At 37.8% G+C, this 24,413-nt stretch overlaps 2 protein-coding genes across 3 annotated transcripts; both read right to left on the reverse strand.

The window, feature by feature from the left end:
* Positions 1-4,175: 4,175 nt before the first annotated feature.
* LOC306764495 (uncharacterized protein) lies at positions 4,176-5,090 on the reverse strand (the record flags this gene model as incomplete). The annotated part of the gene is made up of 2 exons (XM_079251669.1): positions 4,176-4,393; positions 4,931-5,090. The coding sequence occupies 2 exons, from the start codon at positions 5,088-5,090 to the stop codon at positions 4,176-4,178; spliced, it is 378 nt and encodes a 125-aa protein (XP_079107795.1).
* Positions 5,091-6,234: 1,144 nt separating this feature from the next.
* On the reverse strand, positions 6,235-19,973 carry LOC306764117 (transforming acidic coiled-coil-containing protein 1-like). 2 transcript variants are annotated; one of them, XM_079251158.1, is made up of 13 exons: positions 19,630-19,973; positions 18,055-18,146; positions 14,369-14,792; positions 12,279-12,333; positions 12,108-12,189; positions 11,122-11,174; positions 10,023-10,154; positions 9,849-9,925; positions 9,571-9,614; positions 8,794-8,954; positions 8,235-8,341; positions 8,006-8,126; positions 6,235-7,867 (listed from the first exon to the last, which is right to left on the reverse strand). In XM_079251158.1, exons 1-13 carry the CDS (start codon positions 19,734-19,736, stop codon positions 7,799-7,801), a joined length of 1,524 nt encoding a protein of 507 aa, XP_079107284.1. In that variant the 5' UTR covers positions 19,737-19,973; the 3' UTR covers positions 6,235-7,798. The 2 variants fall into 2 exon arrangements, with proteins under 2 accessions (XP_079107284.1, XP_079107283.1); XM_079251157.1 differs by having other exon boundaries at positions 10,023-10,157.
* Positions 19,974-24,413: the final 4,440 nt, after the last annotated feature.

The raw sequence follows: 24,413 nt of genomic DNA on the forward strand, positions 1-24,413 counted from the left end.
GACTTGTCTTATTTCCGGCTTGGACGCTTCATTATTAGAATAAACCAACCCCGGATATGATCTATGTGGCCACTCTCCTCCTCCTTGTTCTCTGTGCTTCTCCTCCCCTCTGCTTCGCTTATTTTACGCAAGAAACGGCAGCTGGAGTTTAGCAGGCATTCTGTCAAAATTTAACCACAGTTTTCTGTTGTTATAACCAGCTTTTAGGAAAGTCATTTTGACTTACTGCTTATTGTGACAGACATTTTTTAAATATGACACGTCTAACATAAAGAGGGAAGTATATTTTTCTGTCTGCAACTGCATGCCATAATTGTTAAAACTGTCACCCGAGTTACAAACAAATAAAACATTTCTGGAGAACTGCTTCAAACACACAGACTGACGCTTTGCTGGATCACGTGGTTCATGCGAAAGAGCTGTGAAAAAAGGGACTGCATTGCACACCTGGTCAAACAGGAACACAGTGAAGATCACTGCTTCATGTGCTATGGGAAGTGAGCATACAATTACGACATAATAAAGCAAAATGGTGGTTGTATCAAAAAGACACATTCCTCCTTAAAATATCCCTTAGTAGTATAGTCGTAGTATAAACATTTACATGATCTCTGGATCTTTCATGGTAATGCAATAATTTTTTATATTGTATTGTATTGTATTTTTATATTTATAGTTTAAATACCCTGAATAAAAGTCCCATGTTCACAATAAAGTGTAATAAACGACTAACTGATGGTTTTCAGTAAATTGAAATGTGCATTTATAAAATATCTAAACACTGTAATCTCTTTCTGCAAATTAGACACGAGTAAAAACTAAAATATACAATGACAAACATTGTAAGAAGAAGCTTTGATGCAGCAACAGTTCAAATATCTTCCCCATGTTAATAAATATGCATTTCTTTGCTCTTTGCTTTTTGTTGTTCTGTAATATTACTGGACACATTTGGAGAATTTATTGCTGTTGGCTCAGTACAGAAAGGTCCTTTCTTTCAGTAATTAAAATTATGTGAGCATTATGCTTTCTGTTTATCCATTTTTTTTCATTCAGCTTTGTCTTCTTATTGTCGGTTTCTGGCCTTCTGTGTTGTTCTGTGTAAAGTGTTTTTGCCATTATTATTCGTGTCTTTTCAGCTCTTCATCATCAGATTTGATGTGATTGATGCTTTTGTGTGTGTGTTCTTGTGTTTCTTTCTGTTATGCAGGCTTTTTCAAGAGCGAGTGTTTAAAGTTTCTGATGGGAGGGGTAATACAGGTGCACAGACTTACCCCTGGAAGTCTGTGCACCTGTAAATAAATGTAGATAGTAAATAGATGTTGATAGATGTAAATAGTAAACAAATGTAGGTAGTAGATAGATGGCACCTGGAAGTTACATGTTTTATCTTAAAAAGGGGTCTAGAAATTTAGTAAATAATTAACTGAATATCCAAAATACTTATCTAATACAAAAAATAAGCAAAACCTGTAAAAGCAAACAAATAATATTCACCGCTATCAAATTTACACACAACAAACTTGCTCAGAGCTAAACCACAAGTTTTTATCAGCATTTCTTCAGGGTCATTGGCCATTTTACTTTGTTCAATCATCACAGTTTTATGACTTTTATCTTTTCATTAAATGTAAAGAATATTACAAATAATATTACACACATAGGCAGTTGGTGTGATAATATTTTATAAATGCTACATAATGTAATTATGTGATTGTGTTGTTCTAAAAAGCAACATCTGGCATAGGGGTGTCCAAAGTCGGTCTCGAGGGTCTCTGACATGCAGGTTTTCGATGTGTTGCTGCTTCAACACACCTGCCTCAAAATAAATGGATTGAACAGCCTACGAACTTTAGCACAATGATTCCCTAATTTGAGTCAGCTGTGTTTGAGCAGGGATACATTGAAAACCTGCAGGATTGTGGCCCTTAAAGCCCGGAGCTGGACATAGAACAACACATGCTACATTCATGAGAATTAGGACATCTGATGTTCATTCAAATAAAAGTCAAATTGCACTAAATTGGTATAAGTTAGGAGCAGATGGTTGATTTTTTTGGGGTAGGGTAATTTTTTAACTTCATTACTGTCATGTCATGCCTTTTTTAAAATCCAGGTTTAGTTTGTGATTCTTTCTTTGTTCTTTTGTGTGTCTGTGTTTCTTTTTACAACTTTGTATTTAGTGTCTAGTTTATTGTCTGGTTGGCTTGCATTTATTTTCTCGTCATTTTTTTAGTCTTTGTAGTTTGTAGTTTTTGTAATTTTGCATCTTTTTTGTTTGTTTGTTCATTTATGTATTTTTCTGTTTTTTCTGGCAGGGGTTGTCAAACTCATTTTTATTCAGGAGTCACATTCAGCATTTGGATGGTAAATAACAATATAAAACCTACATATAATGAAAACTCCTAATCTTTGTTTGTCCAAATCACAATGGTTCTGAAAACCACCAAACATTCAATGCCAGGTGTCCAAAGGAGAAAAAAATCCACATTATTTCACCACACGATCAGGAACCTCTAAATTATTTTAAATGTAGACCTACATTCATTCATTCATTCATTCATTCATTATCCTAGCCGCTCAATCCAATGAAGGGTCGTGGGGAAGCTGGAGCCTATCCCAGCCATCTTTGGGTGAAAGGCAGGGTACACCCTGGACAGCTCACTAGTCCATCGCAGGTGTGCCTTCATATGTGTACATTTCTACATGTGTGTAGAAATCTTGACCCTGAACTGACTCACCTCATAATACAAAATCAAGTCAGATATATCATAATACATATATAAAATATGAATGACATTATCCTACTGCCATGTGAACATTTTATATAAAAAAATACAACCTCACATGAACAAATAAACATCTCCTAAAATCAAGGGCTTGTTAGTTGTCTTGTTCAGTGATCTTTCAAGGTTTTTATTACATCATATTTACTTCTTGTTTAACCTTAAACAGCATTGTGTTCTGATTTAATCACGTTTTTAAAGACTTTTGAATTTATACTCTGTAAGACAAACAGTTATCTTTACAGCAAGATAAGAGTTAGTTCCCTCAGATGATAGCATGGACTGTTTTTCTGTCAGATGTTGTTTCCTAAATGTTTTTGCACTGGATGTCCAGTACCCCAAACTGTATGCATTGGCGCCTCAGGATCACTTTACTATTATTCCACCTTCAGAACAAGTAAGTGCATTTCAGGTCCTATGATGTAACTCTTGTAAGGCAGAAAAGTTGCTCTGGCCTAACCTCATTGTTTCAACACTCTAATAGTTTATTTATTTATTTATTTATTATTTTAAGATTTCTGGTTTTAGACAGGAAACTTTCTCTGTGGGGAGTCTGTAAACCTTATAAGTTCTGAAATAAAAATTTCATATATTTGTAGGAGAGATTATGCCTTTTCTTTTCTTTCTTTTGGTGAGCTATTTTTGTCCTCCTGTTAAGAGGAAGTGGTTGCACGTCATATGACCTGTCTGAGGACAAAGACCTACCTCGCCGATTTCATATCCCGCGGCAACTGCACTGAATCGGAGTCACACTATTGAATGAGGAAATGTAGACATTTCCACAGAACACCTTGTTTTTGCTAAAATGACAACTTGCCTGAATGGTTTCTTTATGGCACATCAGGAACACAAACTATGAAGATCTGTGAAGAAACACTAATCCTAAACACAAACCGTATACAAGTAAAAGTAAGGGAGTGATCATGGTTTTATTTGGGTAAGCTTGCAAGCGTAAAATAGGTAGATTACCATGGCAATGACACAGATGAATAAAGTGGTTCTAAGCAGGTTGTGCTCTGTAGCACCGTAAAAAAAAAAACCACAGCTGAGTCCACACCTGAATCTACACCAGAGCTCACCTATTTATTCACACAAATACTCCAAGGTTCACATTTTGCTTTAAAGCATTTTATCTGAACTATAGAAAATGGTGTTCAAGTCTTAGATTATCAACAAAGTCTCAGAGGCTGCTGAAATACAGCTTGTACTTGACAAAGATGCCGTACTCCTTTCATGTACAAATTAATGACACATTTTACAGTTTCACCTCATTCTCCAACCACCAGGAGGTCTTTGCATCTCTAATCCTCTTTTATAACTGAATGAATAATAATAATAATAAAACAAATAAGGAGAAAGTTATGAATTACTGTGTTATGGTGGAAAAGTTCAGAGCTGACTAAACGCCATTCGCAGAAACATGGCTGCGATCAGCACAACTGGGCTGGAGGCCAAAGCCCCTGAGCTGTTGTGGTGATTCCCGTGGCTGTGACTCCGATGGGGCCCGTTGCAGTCATCACCAAAGCAACACTCCATCTTGGCTCCAGAGCTGCTTCCGTGTGCCTTGTCACAGAAGGCCTTATATGTGCATGACTTCATCACGGTGTCTGAAAGACAGTGAGACGCATTTGTCGAGCACTCTCTCTGTGAATCGGATTAACTGCCTCCCACAATCCCACCCGTCTTCAAGCACACAAACAAGAACACAGGAGCTTTTTGTTTTCATCGGTGCTGAAACAACTTTTACCAAACTGTGAGGGGGACTTGGAGGCTGGATTACAATCATTCAAACACACTCTACCATGCCAACGTTTTAGGTGATTTGTACCTGGACATACAGTAACAATAAGATTCATCTCCAGTAACAAGATGTCTTTCATACACAGTAAACAATGATTGTATGAAGCCATAAAAACCTCAGATAAATTTACAGCCCATCCAAATTCCTATTGCCTTGTGAATTATGCATTAGGATAAAAAAAAAAAAGGCTATGGAAACAGTATGAGTGCTATTCTAAGCACTAAAAAATCTTTTCTAAACCTTAGCTCGAGACCACAGTTGGTTGTCAGCATTGTGGTGACCTCTAGTGAGATTGCCTGTGTTGCATGTCCTCATTGGTGCATGTTTGTGTGTGTTTACTCACTTGGCCCTGTGATGGTGGAGCAGGCATCAGCATACTGAGGACAGGAGGTTGACCCTTGTCGGTTGCAATCGTCCTCACTGGTTGCCACGCAAGTGTGACATTTGAGAGCATAGCCTTCACAGACAGAACAGGAAAGACCACCTGGCTTGAGAGTATGCATGCATATTCACAAAGGGGACAACCATGCATACATGCCACCATTCGTTTTCATCACTTCATTCATTCCCATAAGCATCCCCACAAAGGCAAAAGATCTTTCAGGTGAAGATGACCACCTAAAGATGTAAGGTTCACCCCTTAAATTTATAAACAATTTGCATTTAATTATAGTAGTGTGGTTGCACGAGTGTAAAGACTGAACTTACTACTAATGAACATAAAATGTAAATTATTTGCACCATCCTAGTTTAAATCTGAATCTCTTCCTTTCCATAACTGTCCACTTAAAATGAGGAAAATCTGCATCCTCTATATCAGATTGTCACTGTAATCTCCTAGAAATCTGCCTGTTAACTAGTAATTGACTAAAAACTTTCCAAAGTGCTAAAAGTAACTTTAGTATCTAATATTATAGATACTTACTGTGGCAAGCCACAGAGAGGAGCACAAGCAGGGCCAAAGTAGTCTTCATGGCAGCTGGTTGATGGGTCACTGTGTCTTCTAGTCCAGAGATAAGAATTATGAGTGTCTGATGGAGAGGACACTGGGGTTGATGGGGAGGAGAGGTTTTACCATGGGAAGGTGTCTGAGGGCATTAAAGTCTTATCCATGTAATCTCTATCTATGCTGCACAGCCAGCACCCTGCAGTAATAGACTTAACTGAGCGAGCTTTAACAGACTGACACAGTTACAGTTCACTGTTACACAGCTATCATCGTGCTCAATAACATGAAGTGTGAGGTCATTTGTAGGATTATATTCTACAAGGTTATTTTTGTAATTATTAGAAATTTTCAGAGTAATTATTTAGAAAGTAGGATGAATGATGTAATCAGTGAGCAATAAAACCTGTTTTTAGGGCTTCACATGTGGCCATGACATGCGAACACACTGACATATAGTTCGAGCTGCAGACAAAAAAAGTCCCTGCATCACAAAACGCATAAATAACTTTAAAAGAAGAACAAGAAGTTGAAAATGTATAACAGACTATATTAATGTTTATTCAGGCAAACAAAGAAACTCTTATTACTTCAACACACCCACAAATACAAAACGTATTCATCAAAATAAGCAACTTTAGTTACAAAACTATATTTCATTGAATAAAGTAGTTGAAAAACAACAAGTATTGTGAGATGAGTAACAACTATATAGTGGTTCAGTGGTGTTGAGATCATTGTTGTTATCAGACATTTAACCTTTATGAAAGATGGCTAACTCTAAAAAAGTGAGATCAAAAACTTTAAGGTACCAGAAATAAATATTTTTTATCAGTTTGATTATGCTTCTGACAATTTAAGAGAGATTTGCAATTTTTTAAAATAAATGTGCTACAATGAGGCAAAGGGGAGTTCCTTCAAAACACATTGATGTAACAGCATTTTTTTTTTTTTTTTTACACAATTTCTTGAATGGAAAGGATGTTTTAAAGAGAAAATATCATGTTAAAACACCATCTCAGGTATCACATTGGCACAAGGTGATGTCCACTGACTAACTCACAACCAAATAAATTAATACAACGCTGTGCCAAACTCAACCAGTGTTTAGTTGTATGTTAAAACAATGTGTGAGAGTGCAACACAATGAAAATGCAAAGAAACATCTTTATTTGTGGAATGGCTGGTGTGTCACTGTAAATACAAGCACAGGGACTTATATCTCCATCACATCAGAAAACAGTAAAAAAAAAACAAAAACAAAAAACTAAAGAAAAACAACTCACATTTCCCTCATGACAGAAGGTAAATGTAAATTTTCAACACTTGATTACTGACAGAGTGGCAGTTCAGACAAATCAGATTTTTATTTTATTTTTTTACATGTAGCAGCACTTACAAATTGAATAATTATGTAAATTTTCTCAAAATATAGTAACTTTTCCAGTTGTTCAGGATTTCTAACACAATTTATTTAACCAGCAGTGGTGTACAGTTATGGGAAAGTCTACAGTTATGAGATTTATAAGCATCTGTGTGTGTGTGTGTGTGTGTATGATAAACATGTTGAAGCTACTTGAACTGTCCAGAAACTAAACATCTGTAAACCAGGTGAAGCATATGCTAAATGTCTTTTGCTGCTTGGCTTTAGTGCAAATTGCTAACAAACTCTGGGAACCCCACCACAACTTGTCCTCAAACAATACTTTCCTCCCCTTCTTTTGCATTTTGCCTTTTACCTTCACCTCTTTTTTCCCTCTGAGCTTAGGACTGTCAGAATAAAAATAATTCTGGACTTCATATAAAAAATATATATTTTTATTTTCAAATAAAATAATCCTCTTGAAAAGCCCATCAAAGCAGAAGGCAAATACAACTTCAAAATAAATCCTGATCAGAATTTAATCTGATGTCATCCTACAGGTGGAGTTTGTTGCTGGGAATTTAGCTGTTAAGCTGCTGGGAATTTAGATGGAGTCACAAGGGGGTTGTTGTAAAGATGGGCTCCAGGTGGTTTCATAACGGGTACAAAATGCAAACAAAATAAAGTGATCACATGTAATCAACAAGTAGAGCCTTACTCTGGTCACATGTAGTGCAACTGTAAAATACAGAAGGTTACTTCAGGCATCTGTACACAAGCATGCTCTGAAACGCTGAGCAGGCACGAGGTACAGTACATGAGCTGCTTCTTATTGGGGGCATGCACAGGGCATCACTGCAGGGCTGGAAGGATAAAGAAGCCTGATTCCCATGAATAAACTCTCAGTCTGTTTTTCCCATTTTAGCAATCAGCTCATCACAGATCTTTGTGAGTTCCTCAATCTCTTGATTCTGCACAAACACCACAGAAGAAGAGTACATTTTAAGTCATAAATGCACACTGAACAAAGTGTGTGGTTGCTTGTTTATCAAATTATGTAAAAGGTCATGCATAGAATTAGTTGGCAGTGTGATGAAGATTAATGTTACCTTCTGCTGCAGGGCTTGTTCCAGGGACTCATTCTTCATCTGCTCCTTCCTCAAAGTGGCAGTGAGAGCTATGTTCTCGGAGCTTGCCTTCGCACGCACTTGAGCGATCTCCTCATTGGCCCTATGGGGCACACAGAATAAAGGAAATTAACATTTTTTATACAAGAACACGGGGGTATTGGTGTAGGTTTTTAGTGTGGTACAACTTTTCTCTTCAGCCTTGTCTTACTTGTCTAGTTTCTCCTCCGCATGTAGTTTTAGTGTCTGGTATCTTTGTTCTTCCTGCTTGACTCTGGCCAGATACTCCTGAGCACACTTCTTAAGCACCTCCTCATTCTGTATGAGATCAGAAACACAGTTTTGTTTATTTATGGACTGTATCAGTCTTCATGTTGTCCAGTTTTTTCATTAAAAAAAAAAAAAAAAAGATCTTCTACTTTAACAAACATTTTCTCCTGGTAAACAGTCCAGTGAGCCCCATCTCGCAGCTGTCTGATCCCTTCAAACAGCCTCATTGGGATGAACAGTTGGGCATAAACTGATTTAAGGAAATGGCTTTTGTTTGGCATTTGCTGAGGGACAAAAGTTGTTTGAGTCTAATCTGTCAATGTAAACCCGTCACTGTTCATGCCACCACTCTCATTAATCTCAGGATACTTTACAACCTTACACTGGCCTTAATCGTCTTACAACCCCCTACAGTTTTTGCTACCGTTAGCAGGTCATCCCAACAATGACACTTACTGCAAATCAGTACCAAGACAGGAACTTGTCATAATATTGCATACTTTCTTAAAGCCCTCAAGGGTGGTCTTCATGTTTTCATAACGGCGAAACATGTCAGAGAGGGAGCGCTCCACGGAGTTCAGATCTGCCACGGCCGCTTCCTTCTCCACCGTCACTGCATGCAAAGCCTTCTGGGAGCTCAGAGTGTTACGTTGTTCGTCCTCTGATAAATAAAGAAGTTACAATTAAAGAGTGTTAAGTCACACATCTAATGGGTTCAGTTATTTGAGTAAATTTTTTTAAATTCATTTTCATTTTTCAAAACTGCTGTTTTGTAATACAAGGCAAATTGAATTACAAGAATTATAACGACAAACTGAGAGTCTAGAGTGTGTTTATGTGGGTTGCTTTTGTATTCCTATCAAAATCTTGCACGCTCTATACAAGTAACCAAGTGAACATACATAGTTGGGATGTTTGTAGCTTATACACATTACTAGATTGACAGGCATAGCTTGTGTAATTTGTGTGAGTTATATCAAGGGTAGCAATGAAATTTAGAAAAAGCAGTAGGATTTAATAAATTTTGGACTTCTTCCAAGTATTCCCTTTTCCCTTTTATAGGTTGCTCTTTTGTTGGTTTCTTTTTTATTTTTCCTGCATAAGTTTGTGTGACCTTTTATTTTGTTTGCTCTGTTATTTTGTATGTATGTTTGACTCATCATTTAAACAAGGTTTGAAAAAAGGAACCATATATCATATCATATCATATATCATGTAGTCTGTTCCATATTCCTGATCACACAGTTCAGATATTTTGGTAGCAGCTTTTTACTTACCAATCATCTGAGCAATTGTCTTCTCATATTCTGCAACAATTTTTCTGTAATAAGACATAACACGCAGTCCTTCTTAAAGATTATTATTAAATATTTTCAGAAAAGTTTAAACCCCTAAATTGCTTTTATTGAAAATGAAAGACATACCTTAAATGTCATATTTATTTAAAAAGATATACAATACATCTCTCTTCAGTTTGTTAAAACCTCACAAGTACTGCCATTTTCTGTCTCTCCTATGTAAAAATAGTGAAATTAACTGCAGTTCATGCTCTGACCTCATCTCATCGACTTCTTGTTTGCACTGCTCATACTTTTTCTTCCAGTCATTGACTTCAACCTCCTTAGTGATGATCTAAAAGGAAACATTGTGAGCAGACGTGCGGGCATGAATTAAACTTTTTCAGTTACCTGTATGACCTACTGAGGCTCAAACAAACACAGTTGTGTACCTCCTCTCTGATAAGGGTGAGAACTGCCTGTTTTTCTGCCTCGCTGATGCAGATGGAATCCAGGACCTGACTTCCCGTTTTCTGCATCTCACTTCCCCCTGATGAACTCTTCATATTGCACGTGTCTTCATACTGCTGAGAGCAGAAGGAAACCAGTTATGTTCAGCTCTTGCACTAAGCAGACATAATAGCTTCAGCCATGAAGCCTCAGAAGAAATTCTGAGGAATGCAAAAAAGAATTTTTTGTTTTTCCCCACAAACAGCATCTGGCAACACTGCGATATATTATATATATTATATATATATATATATATATATATATATATATATACATACACATATACACATATACATATATATATACACATATACATACAGACATACATACATACATACATACATAAATAAACACACACACGTTTGCAACATTTTATCATTTTCTGTTAGTATTATTTATCACCTCATGCACATCATACCTTTTAGTCCTTTTTCTTTAACATCTCAATCCTTCCTTTCATTCACTTCTTTCCCTTCTCTCATTTTGCCCTTCTCTAGATTATATTCTAATCTCCAGGGTGATAATCTAAATCCATCTGTCACCTGAGCAGACGAACATGGTGGCAGACAGTAATTACCTCGTGCTGCCCTACAGTATAGACTGGTTGTCATATGAGATCATTCTACAACCAATAATATACTTAGCTCCAAACCAGGGGTTGCCGCTTCAAGTCATACCAAACAACTTATTTGCCTGTGTTTTTTTAAAAATTTACTGTCTTAGAGCGGCCAATTCTGCCATTATGTAATGAGCACATGGAGGTGAATGTGTCACTTGCTAGTACATGACTCGACTTGTCAAAGCTGCATTTTTCTTTCTTTGGAACAAAACAGACAAAAAGAAAACACAAAACTCTGAAGGGTCCGGTCCCACCTAGTGGTCACTTTTGTTATCATCACAGTCGTGAGTAAAAAATATGGATAGAAAATCTGACCCATTATTCATGACGGTGTGCTATTTTGATGATTAACCAACAAATTATTTACATTGCTCCATACATACAGATGTAGAGAAAAGATGTAAAATGTAACAGTGCCTTACCACAGAGCAGCAGTCTGATTCTACAGATTTGGGTGTCATATGGCACTCTTGGACTGCAGAGAGAATAAAAAAACAAAAAAAAAAAACACAACAGCAGAAAAACAATGATGAGAACAGTTTAGAGTAGTGTAATCATATTGGTTAATAAGTTACTTGCATGACCAGCAGGTGGCAGTACATGAAGGAAAAATGCAACATGACCGTCCCCAACTTTTTTCCTGTTCCTTCTCTGACATACAGGCTACACATAGATCCTGGACATTTTAGGTTTATGAGTGAAAAGAGCTTAGATGACAACTGAAGACTTGCTTTTGCAGAATAATTTTTCAAATAAGAAACCTTTTCAAAAATGGATATTTTCTGCCTAGATTATTCTCAGCAGATCTTTTAAACAATAAATAACTATCACAGTAAAAACCATTATGGACACCCCATGACGCATCCTGAGGTGCTGCGATTATGGGCAACTGGATCAATACTTTAGGCTTTAAACTCTACAAACACACCATTCTGTTGTACAAAGAAGAGATGCATTTGAGAGGAGGGGAGGAGGTTTTAAGGCCTGAAGTAAACTGTAAAACAGAAGACCCCTGGTTGTACCCTTTATTTGCATGTGATGTTTATATATATTGACAGCACAACATCTCAGCTGGGAACAGAAAGCTAAAAAATAGTTTTAAAACATTTTTTTCAAAAGTAGTTTTTAACTGTCTCACAAGGTTTAAATATGACACATCACATAAAAGTTAATAATTGACATTGTATGTGTGTGTGTCAGACCTTGTTGCTGTCCAGTATTGATTAACCATGACTGATTATTTGCCTGAAGCTAATGCATGTTGACAAACTTTAACAAATATCTGATTTCTGTATAGCAGAGTCCTTCACTGTGTTACAATCGAAATATTTACCATTGTTACAGAAGGAATTGTGACTTTTAGTTAAACATTATGTATTAAATAGATTTTCATCTATCTTTTACTCACTTGTCAGGTCCTTTTCCAGTTTGACACCGACACCGCTTGCCAGCTTCTCTTCATCTGTAGCGTGGCCTCCATGTTGTTCATCCTCAAAAAGCAACAACAAACTATAATTCTAAAGCTTTCCCATGAATTAGCCATAGCTTAAAATTGAACAAGAACATCATCAGAGTTTACCTGTCCATCTAAGTCGTTCTGCATCTGTTGGTTTTGCTTTACTTTACAAGAATTCCTGACAATGAAGGTGAAGAACATCATTAGCATTAACACAAACCAAATTACTGCCCTGCATGTATGTATATGTGGACAAGTAACAATGGTCAAAGGAGAAAAAAGCCACAGAGTCTCATAGCTGTACGACAACGGCTTTGCTTTGTGTGTAGCGAGCTTGTATGATTTTCTAAAGTGATGAATTATGCAGAAGAAAAAAAGATTAATATAAGTGTTTGCTATATCTGAACAGAGTAGCGGAAATTAAAAGGCTTCAATTAACACACTGTTCGCTACTTTGCAAACATATTCTTCATTCCTTTGTGTTCACCGTCCCTTTGCAAATGAAAGCGAGGTTATGTGTGTTTAAAACATGAAGCTCCAGTTACAAACACATTACAGTTACACAGTACTTACAACAAAACACAGAGGAAATGGACTTGCTCAGCAGTCCTGATGCCACACAGAGAGAAGGGAAACAAAATGACAGATGAAGGAAAAGGAAGGAAAAGACACAGGATGGGACAGGTTAAACACAAGATGAATGTAGGGCTTTTGTAATTTCGTAAACCAAAACCCTGAAACCAGAAAACTGAAACACAAGACAACATATGAAAATTTTTCTGTTTTAACTTTATTAAATCCTGTTTTATATAATTTGATGATGGTAAGATACCGGAAGAATTGCCTGATAAGGAACAACCCAGAAAACATAATAAAAGACAGAAGCGACTAGTTTTCTTCTTTTTCCTTGAGTATGAGGAACCCCTAACTCAATAAGCAGGACTATCAGTCCAAAAGACTTTGTGCCTCATGGTGAATACAAGCTATTTTGGTTCATCATAAATGTCAGCTTTTTCATAATTAATCTAAAAACATCAGACTTAACATGTAGACAAGTGTATAATATCGGTGAAAAGAGAAAATAGATGTAATGACAAAACAAACCACGAGTGGGCGCTGTGTCATTTTTAACGCCGATTTCATTTTTCATTTGTTATTTTATAATCATAAGGTAGAGTCTTCAGAGCTTCAATCCCCAACAAATTCAACAAATCTTCATGACCATAAATCTTTTTGGATCATTTTAAGTAACTTACATTTATTTTCTATAGTGAGTTTTTCAGATTACTTCCAAAATTAAAGTGTCTTTCAGTCCTGCAAATATACTTCCAACTAAGTTTTTCATCAAAGTTGTTGAATCTGTTGGGACGTCTTTTAGGTCTATTTTAACAGTTCTCCATCAACAAGATGTGCCCCAGACTACTTTAAAGTTCTTATTATTGACTTTTAAAGCTTTTCGTGGTCTTCATCAGGCATTTTACAATTTTATGAGCCTGTCAGATGTTTGAGATCTCCTGGTAAAGGCTTTTAGTGATCTCAGAGACTCAATTGGACACCAGAGGTGACAGAGCTTTTGCAGTCAAAGCACCTAAACTCTGAACTAAGTAGCCTGAGGTGATCGGGTCAGCAGAGTCTGAATCCGCTTCCAAATCTTTTCTCAAAACATACTTTTATCAAAGAGCCTTTTCTGACACTAACTGATTATATTTGTTGGGAAATTTGCTGTTCTAAAAGTTGATTATATTGCTGTGTTGTTTAAGTTGTTTTATTTTATTGCTGTTGTATGAATCACTTGCTTAAAAAAGTAAAGTTATAATTATCTTAATATCTTATTACCAAATTTTGAAAATGCTCTTCGTTCACAAACAAAACTGGTGATAAAAATAGTTAATCTGGTGAGCAACAAATGCATTTGCAGGAGACAAACAACAGCTGAATGGCCTTTTCAAGAAACACACTGCAGTGGTTTAAAATAAGAAGCATTTGATCACTTCAAGTTTACTGTGGACAATAGTGTGCATTCACTACTGTTCGCCGCAGCCACTGAAAAGGGAAGCATTTGTTCAGACTGAGAAACTGTGGGCGGAATAAGTTCAGGTTCAGCCGATCTGTAACTTATACCCATAAACTGGGATGAAGGTGATCATGATTAATGACTGAGGAGGAGTGGGCTCTGTATGTGTGTGTGTAAACTTCTATAATGTCTTACTCACGTGATTATTGAATTGTTGGTCTCATGGGCCATTTTCGTTTCTGTGCTCATGTTGCCATTTAGTAAATCATGATCCGAGCAAATGTCAGGACTGACGGTCAAGTTTAACTCAGGACTGGAGTCAGACATCATTGGGGCCTCATCGTCCACCTCGGAAGGATCAGGAGTGTTCAGAGGAGAGACAACAGGCAAAGACGGAGGCCGCAGAGCTTGAGTTTGGGGCAGGGGACTGCATGGGGAGAGACCCTCAACTGGACTGGGTTTGGTGTTTAGAGTGAAATTAAGGTTCTGATCCAAACTTAAGCTGCCATTGTTAGATGATGTGCCAGTGAAGTTGTTTAGGGAGTCAACATCATGGGACGCAGCTGTGACGACATTTTGGTTGGAAGGTCTGTCCAGAATCATGTTTGAAATATCAGGAGAAACTGCAAGATAAAAAAAAAACCCAAGAAGGTAAAAGGTAATTTATTTTACATAGCATTGGAAAAATAGAAAAACTAAAGATAACAAAGCATCCAACAAACACAAGTCAAGATTAATATTAAAATTCCAGCAGACTGGATCACAGCATATCCAAATGTTGCTGGAATGTCTAATGTCAAAATGATCACAGGATCACAAGCCAGTTCCAGACATGTGTATAAAGAAATCAAGACATTAGTCACACAAGGTCCTATAGAGGACCCAACAGCATTTTGGACCATTTGCAATGCATTCAGGGATGATTTAGTAGGTAAACAGGGATTTAAAACAAACAAAAAATAAACAAACAAACAAGAAACTGAAAGAAAAATAAACCCCAGCCTGGGAGACAGTGAACATGACATTTTTTTATATTATGCTCACACTGAGACTTAAGATGTTGATAGGAAATAAGCTTCTGCTCCATGGTGGCACTTGGGTTCTATTTAAGTAAAAAACACAACATTCTACATACTCTGTCCCAATACTGCTGACTTGTAACAAAAAGTTATTTCTTTTCACAACAACATGATTTATGTCTGGGTATGTTTGGGCGGCTGTAGCTCAGGAGGAAGAGCAGTTCTCCTTCAACTGGAAAGTTGGGGGATTTGATTCCAGGCTTCCTCTAACAGGCTGAAGTTTCCTAGGGCAAGACACTGAACCCCAAGCTGCCCCCCCGATGTGCCTCTCGGGGTACGAGTGTGTGTGAATGGGTGAATGTGACAAGTAGTGTAAAGCGCTTTGAGTGGTCTGCATGACTAGAAAAGCGCTATAGAAGTACAAGTCCATTTACCATGTCGATTATTCTATCTTTTCGGCAATTGCCTCTATAGTAATTCATTCATTAAATATATCACTTTTTAGCTACCAAATACCTCAGTAACATATAAACTTCCCCTGTTAAGATGGTAAAATTACACAAGCAAGCACTTCCTACAACTCTTCTGCTGATGCACAATAAATCATTTAATCTCCAGCCTGTGTCTACCCAAGATTTTATCATCAATGAGGGACTTAACCTTAAAATGAATCATGAAACTTTTCTTTTGCCTGTTGGAGCTGCTAAAACGGTTGCTTGCTTCCTCCCAGAACACTTCCCTTCCTGTGTCCACATACATCCCGTTAACAACCAGTTAACGACCACAGCAGGCTGGTCTGAATTGAGTCACACTGCGGCTGAAACACAGGAATCTCTGTTGCTGAAAATAATCACCCCCACACAATATAACTCATAACTGCACACAATAATAAACCAACAACAGCCTCAACTTTATTTCTAGGAAGCACAGATGATGAAGTCGCTCTTTTCAGCTCACCAGGTAATCGTTTCACCACATTGTTAGTCACTTCTTATATCATATAGTCAAGTAATCTAAGTTTAAATTATCCTCAGCTCAAAATCTCGGTACTTTCAGACACACACAACGTGCACACCCTTTTGAGACAAGGAACAGATGTAGATGAACCACACCCAGTCATGAAGCGTACACTCCACTACATGGCTTAGCAACATAGACAACATTAGGCTTTATTAAGGTTTCACCACTCAATAAAAAAAAAAGAGGAAAATGACACAAAAGGGGAAGTAAGACTACCAAAGAGAGAGGAACAGCATAAACAGACACACAACATTCTCAAGTTTCATCTGCAATATTGTTCAGAGGCACACATATGTAGAATATGTGTAGAATATGGCTTATAGATGTTCCCACGAACATACACAAGTATTTGAGTATTCTAATTATAGGGAAGGTGAGTACGTGTTTATCTACACAACTGATCTCTTATTTATGAGACAAACCCAGACTTTACTTTGAGCTTGTGAGTGCTTCATGAGAAGATGCTGTCTGTAAACTCATAAATAAACACATTAATCTCTGTTGCTGTCTGGTATCTTTCCCCATGTACCGTGTTCAAAGCATCTCAGATTTGAAACAGCTGAGTTTTTCAACCAAAGTAAACCGATTTTATTTACAGTTATTTATTCATTCATTCAATGTCTTAACCGCTTAGTCCAATTAACAGCCGCAAGAAGCTGGAACCTATCCCAGCAATCACTGGGCAAAGGGTGGGAGGCTCTTTGGCAGCTTTATAAAGGATGAATTAAACCACCAGTCATTTTAATCAAAAAAGCTAATTTCCTTTTTTAAATTGTCTTTTATATTCACACTTAAAGCAGATCCGACTCAGACATGCTGACACCAGAACAACAAACAACTATATTGTACAGATTTTTTTTAAAAAAAATACAATGGAAACATTGCAAACTTACCAAATTATAACAAGATTATCATTATAAAATTCCTATAACACAAGAACAATTTGACAGAATGACGAATAAAAAATTATAATGACAATACATTCTGTGTCTTCTTTTGGCAGTCAGCACAGTCGCAAAATAAACACAATTTAGTAAACAAAAATAAAAAAAAGAATTTTTACACAGGAGAGTCTGGGCAAATTTTTAGTAGTGGGTCAGTTTTTTTCAAAGAAAATTTTGTAGCTGATTGGAAAAACAATCCAGCTAATTAGATAAACAAAACAATTAGAAGAAAAGTTTTTAAAAAATCATTATAGTCAGGATAAGTTTTCAGTATTGTTCTTTTTACTTCTTTTGTTTTCTATTTGCATATAACTGACCTAAGTACTTAAAAACCTTCCCTGTTGAAACTGATTCAACGGAGGCATACCCCAAGCTGCCAGCACACCACACTGAGAAACCCTTTTCAACCAAAATGGTTGCAGTGATGTTTCAGAACTGGTGCTGGAGCTAGTTCTAAGTTGGTTTGATTTTCCACAGTCATTACATCATCTCTACCAATAAATCTCTGACCATCCCTTTAGTGTATTCAGAATGTCTGAAGAGGACAACAGTAGAGGGAGACAGTTTAGCTTCACAAAAACAGAATCAGATTACAGTGTTTGCCTCATTATCCTTGCAAAGTAGTAACCTGCTATCACCATTATACTTTAAAGATGGCTATGAACGGCAAATGGTGTTCTCAGAAATACAAACAACTGCTTAAAATAAAGCTGCAAACCGGGGTTGTGAACGTGGCCCAATGAGGTGAGCTGTTCTGGGTTCACAGACACAAAGGGTGTTATTAACACACTAAATGGCAGAAAAGTGAGAGGAGCTCTGATCTCACGCTCTTCCACTCTTACTTCAACTTTCTATCCATGTTGCACCTCCGTTATTGTTATTGTTCAGGTGTAGTGTCTCACCTGTCATGTTTGAGTTGTCCAACTGACCCATCAGCTTCGCGACACCTGGAGACTCAGCCTCTGGAGTTTCGAAGGTCTCCTCTGAGTCTGAGCTATAGAAGACAGGAATAAACTGTTCATTTACAATTCATTCGAATCAAATAACAAACACCAAAATAGAGATGAGAACTACAACTGATAAAGCAGATTTAGTGGGAGAGAACAGAGCTTCAACTAAGTTCAATTATTTTGTATTTGCTGAAACAATTACAATTCAAAAAAATACAATGAGCTGAAACTGAGAAAAAAAGTTATGCTGTGTGGGTATTTGTAACATAAGATAACATCAACAACTCCAACTAAAACTGACAAATTAAAGCTCAAATGAACATTATGAACAGAAAATGTTGAAAAGGTTTATCAGTCTAAATTACTTCATAATATACTGCGTATGTTCATGGATGACTGTGAAATCTGTGGTTATTTGTGATAGTCTCAGACTCATTCAGACAAAGAACAGCTTTCCAGTACCAGTTTTCTATTTTCTTAAAATGCCATGAAAACAATGGACTTCAGAGTTCAATGACGCTCAGAATACACAACTGCTGTTATTTTAAAGGAAGTCAGAGGAAGGGAGAGGAAAGGAAGCAAAGCCCTACAAGACCACCTGCATCCTTTGCTCCTCAATAACGAAGCACTGTCTCACACAACAGTGATTCACGCACGAACACATACAGCGTGTTTGGCCTGCTATATGGGCTGCCAAGACAACCAGCCCAAATAATTCCTATATTGTAAAGAAAAGAAAAGAAGGGAGACATCAAGAGTGAGCATGAGTGTATCTCAGCTGTCTGAATGCACATCAAAACATCTGCACTCTAATGAAAAACAGCACAAGAAAAAACACACACTTTGTGTCTGATAAACAGTACACACAGACACATTCAGACACTTTGAGGCTAAATATAAAATTATCATCAGAAATAATCCTAATATAAACACAACCAAAGACACACACAGGCACAGGGGTGCATACCAGTGATGGCCCAAATGGCAGCAGCCTTGGTTGGTTACTTAGAAACTAGAAACAGACAAGAAAGAACTAAATTCAAAAGCTTTGGAAACTGTGGCTTTTTTTCGTCTGTCCCCCCAGCTTTCATCAAGAGTTTCGAACCGCCACAAAACCCCCCTCCCTCCGTCCCTCTCTCCCCTTCTAGGCTAAAACAGGCCAAAACAGTTATATCCTTTGTGACTGGCATCTCAGTCAAACAGGATGGTGCTTATAAATAAGCTATTCACATAACAGATTTAGTATTTTCACAGAAAGTCTTACTTTGGCCAGTTAAAGCGTGAGTCTGACACTGGAAACTAGCAAAGGAAAGAATCAGAGATTACAGCAGCATCAGTCAGTTACTGCGTGTGCATTGCACTCTATCCACCACCTGCTAGTATGACTCAGGAAAATCAGCCCACATCACAACACCCACATTCATGATAAATATATCCAAGAAGCACCAGAAATCTTTTCTTAATGCAGAGGCCATCATCCTGTCTGCATTCACACACATTCTGATTTCTGTAGCAGATCCTTCTTACTTGTCCTCTCTGTCCTCCTTTGCTGTCATGTGGCCATCATCTCCTGTACCTCCGGTGACTGCTGACCACGTCCATTTGGCCCACTGGACCGGTGACAACCAGGACATCGTTGCTGGATGCCACCTCTAAGATTTAATAGTAAACTTCTTCTTTTTTTTCTTTTTTGGTCAGTTTAGATAGCTGCTACTTTAAACAAGCAACTCTGTGATCTTTAAACAGTCATTTATCTGTAAATTAACAAGCCTGAGAACCTGGATCCTGTCTTGCTTTCTGTGTGAGAGTCTCACACCCTCCTTTTGCTTAGCTGTTTAGCTTTCTTATCCTGCTCTTCTCCGTTGTTGACGCTCGTGAAACCCAAACGTGTCTCGCAGAGTTGCAGCTGCTTCTGTTTCTGCTTTGCTTTCCACAGCACTGACTAACAGAGTGCAGATTACTGGAGCATCAGTAGTCACTCCTCCCTCTGTTCCCCTCCTTCTCCCTCTCTATGCTCCGTCTGGGTGGACGATCAGCTGGAAACACACATCAGGCTCTGCTCCCACGTGCTTGCTAACTCACTTGCTTTGCCTCTCCCCCTCCTTTTAAGTATCAAGGTTTAACATTTGTGAGAGAAAAGAAGAGGGGAGAAAGGAGACGCAATGTTTCCTGTTTTGAGAGGAAAGAAGAGTCTGGTTTCTCTGGAGCAGACATTTTTGTCTCTAAGAGTGAACAAACAGAAAAGAAACAAAACAGGCGAAAGGAAACAATGTGTAGTGCACAGTGTATTTAAAAAAATGAAATGCTTTGCTCCGTTGATCACAATGGGTGTAAAAAGTATTCTGAAGGTAATCTGATAAGATAATAGTTTGTTTACTTGGGAGTAGAGGTAGCTGCAATTATGACAAAGAGCTTTGCTAAAACAGAGCAATTATCATCTCCTTTTCACTGGTTGTACAAAAGGACACGAGAGCACATGTTGCCTTTAAATGTAAAACTCGTACAGGCACATAAAATTGGACATGCTGATAATGCCACGAGGTGGAATCAAACTGAGGCTCCATTGTTCACCGAAAATATCCAGGTCAGACAAAAAACAAATCAATAAAAACCAACCCAGATTCAGCAGTGATGAGGCGTCTGCCCATCACACTGGAAAGAAGGTGATTTACACGAAAGCTCACATCACTGCTCACACATGTTCCTCTGAGGCTGAGCATTGGTGGCTTATGTAACTTTAAGTCTAGGCTTTCGCATTAATACATCTCTCTCTCTCTCTCTCTCTGAAACACACACAAACAGGGTATCTAGGTTGGATGAGATGTGCTCTTTGAAAAAACTTGGACCATGACTAATCTAATAACCCGATGGAGATTCAGCCACTGTAAAAAAAAAAAAAGGTTCAGAGTAAAAGAAAAAGTAGCAGTTTCTCCCATTTATTTCCCCTTTAAAACATATTTCCTGATATTTATGTCTCACGCAGAAAGAAAAATTTAAAAAATAACTACACAGTGCACCAACACACTCACGAAACAACATGATTTAGCTTCTAAACAAGTAATCAAACAAAGATATGCACAAACTGCAAGCAGGAAAAAAAAAAACTGGGCATGAAAACAGGGAGATAATGAAGATTTGATAGCTATCAACTGGAAAGAAAGACAGAGAGTGTTGGGCAGGATTAAAATCTCAAACGTTTGTGATTCTGTAACATTCCTGACATTTGCTTCTTTCTCTCCTTTGTTTCATTACCTCTGTGAGGACAGCTGAGAAGACAAACCTGTTACAGAAGAAAAGCTGCCCAGAACCTGCAACGCCTCTTTAACCATAAAAGACACCCAACTGTGTAACTTATTTTTTAGCAGAAACACAGACAACACAGTGGGAATATCCTTGCCTCTCTTTGGTGGAGTCAGCAACAGACACACAGAGAAGAAAAAGACAGGAAAATGAATCAGCTCTTATGCAATAGCTTAAGGCCACAAATAGCAACATGCTAGCAAAAAAAAAACAAAAAAAAAAAAAAAAACCTACAACACATACATACATCCATATAAAACTACTGTTGCTATTGTAACACAGCAGATAAACTGGCATACTTCATTAAGTATATGAGCCTGGTTATCTTATGCATTTATAGGTCAGTTAATCCAATAAGAATGCACATCCCCAATCACCAATTAGATTCTGACGGATTGTAGCATGTGTGGCTATGAGCTAAGAATAAAATCTGCCATGATGATGCCAGATGAGATATCCACAAACGCACCCACACTGGGAGGGCATGTCAACTGTTTATCTCTGCTGTTAACACCTCCGATGCTTATATAAAGTTTATCAGTTTGAATCTTCCTATAGTGCTATGCTCAAGTCTAAATTTTACTCCCAACAAAAGCTACAGCCTAGATTGGTATATGTGAGATTAGCTCTAAGTGTTCTTTGTCTTTAGGAAACAAATATTAGTGATAGTTTCTGTACTGATGAAATCACAGTCTTAAGGGGTAAATCACATGACATTCTGTAATGTCAGTAACTTTTCACTTGGAATTTTTCCCCCCATTCAAACAAAATAAACAGAGTAGCATTACATTTGCTTCTTCCACTAATAAGACTGGCATCAAATATTGTAGAGGGTTGTGACATTTTTGTCATCAGTGCCTCAATTGAACGGTAATTTTACTATTTAATGTTCTGCTGGGAAACATTGAACCCTGGCATTTATGTGAGTATTACCTAAAAAATTGCTGCACATCAGCAAATTCACTGCATTTGGCATTAGCGTTCCAGCCTCTTACATCAGGACGATGCATGCCACTGCAAAACCAAAACTGCTGAGGAATGCCTCAATAACACTGCACAGAGGCTAAGATGCTGACCCTGCCTCCCAGTTCCCTGATCCCAGTCTAATGGGAAAAAGCTTGATCCAAGGAGTGCAACAGTTACAAAACAATCGGCACCAAAAGGACCAATACCCTGCCAACAAATCTCTGTCCTTGTCCCAACAAGAAGGACCTTTCATCTCAGCAAGACAAATTTACAATTAAAGAAAGTAACTCTAAAGTCCTGACTTGCTCATGCGCCCTCCTTGAGACAAACTGTACAATTCTCCCGTACAATTATAGTTAACAGCATATTTTTGTTGGACCTTTTTCCATTATAGTACAAAACTGCAATTTTAATTCTTTTAACCTTAGGCTTCCTTTTCCTATTCTTTGTTAAATTAGGGATCCCCAAATGTTTATACAATACAGAATTAAAACAGTAAGAATGTGACGTCAGGCTCATAAATTACAGTTGTAAGTGATTATAGTTATGAAGCCAAACAACACTCAAGTTCTTATAACTATAATAGTTATACATTTGCCTTCAGTTCTAAAGTAATTTGATTTTCTGTGTTTTCACATAGGTAAATCCTTTAATGTCCTCACAATGAAAATTAAGTTTTTTCACTTGAGCATGGCTTTATGTTATCCATGAATAAACAGACATGGATAACCTAACAAATGTCTGCCCATGTAAAACTCCTACACAGAATGACAGTCCATGGACCATCTAGCTTAGAATGTCTCATGTGATATGGCTCCATCTACTGGTCCAAATCTCCACAAATAAACTCGAGGATCAGTGGAGATAGAAGCTTTCAGCCACCGACTGGGTGATAGAAAAGGAGTTGAGGAGGCTGAACATGAAGCAGCTACATGTGTGAAAAGCTATCACCTCGGGAAACATAAACAGAGCGGACAGGAGCGGGGGGGGGGGGGGGGGGGGGGTGTTGTAGCATCACCATAGCAACCACTCAAGTGTATTAACATCTGATAGCATCTACAAACAGACTAGATACACATATATGTAAAAAAGATGGTGGTGCAGTTGAAGATTTTTAACAAACTATGCTTGAATGGATCTTAATGTTCATGACAAAAATACACTGAGAGACTCATGCTCCAATTTTTTGACATCCTTTTGTGAAGCAGAGCAGTGTTAACGTCTCTGAAGCCTCATCTTTTATGAAGAACATTCAGTTATCTGTAATCAGAGCAGAAAAATAGCACACAGAGTGAACAAAGTTAAGATTCAGTGGAACTGAGGCAGTAAAGCAGCATCAGTGACAGAGGAGGCATGAAAAGGAAGACGTGCAGACAACAGCTGAACTACTTTTCAGGATTCAGGACTGTGATGAAGATACATGCAATTCCCAGACAACAGTGCATACATATTGTATTTTAGGTGACTTTCAATGTGGCATGACTGCTGGTGCCAGAGAGGCTGGTCAGTATCATTTCAGAAACTGCTGATCTCCTGGGATTTTCACACACAATCATCTCCAGGGTTTACAGAGATTGGTCTGAAAACTGAAAGCCCTCTAATGAGCAGCGACTTTCTGTCGGGATAAAAATGTCTTGTTGATGATAGAAGTTAGAGGAGAATGGAGAGACTGGTTAGAAATCTGACAGGCAACATGAACTCAAATGGCAACCAAGATATCTAGAAGACATCTTTGAATACAAAACACATCAAACGTTGAAGCAGCGAAAGTAGCGAGCTCCAACTGCAGGTCAGTCTGCTCCCAATGTGGCACAATCAGTAAGTTCAGGGCTTTTGGAGAGTATTTCCTCCACAACTGCTCCAGTTACGGCATAAAAATGGATGATTAAGCTGACTAAAATTAGTTCATAGGCTGAATGCTCATGCCACTGGTTGGCTTCACATTTTTCCCACAGGGAGAACCCCATCCCCCACCTGGCCTAATACATATGGATGTTGACTGTGCTTGTGTTTCAGGAGATATCTTCTTAAAAGTGTAAAATTAG

The sequence above is a fragment of the Telmatherina bonti genome (assembly GCF_933228915.1).
Source record: "Telmatherina bonti genome assembly, chromosome: 13".
NCBI classification, from domain to species: Eukaryota; Metazoa; Chordata; class Actinopteri; order Atheriniformes; family Telmatherinidae; genus Telmatherina; species Telmatherina bonti.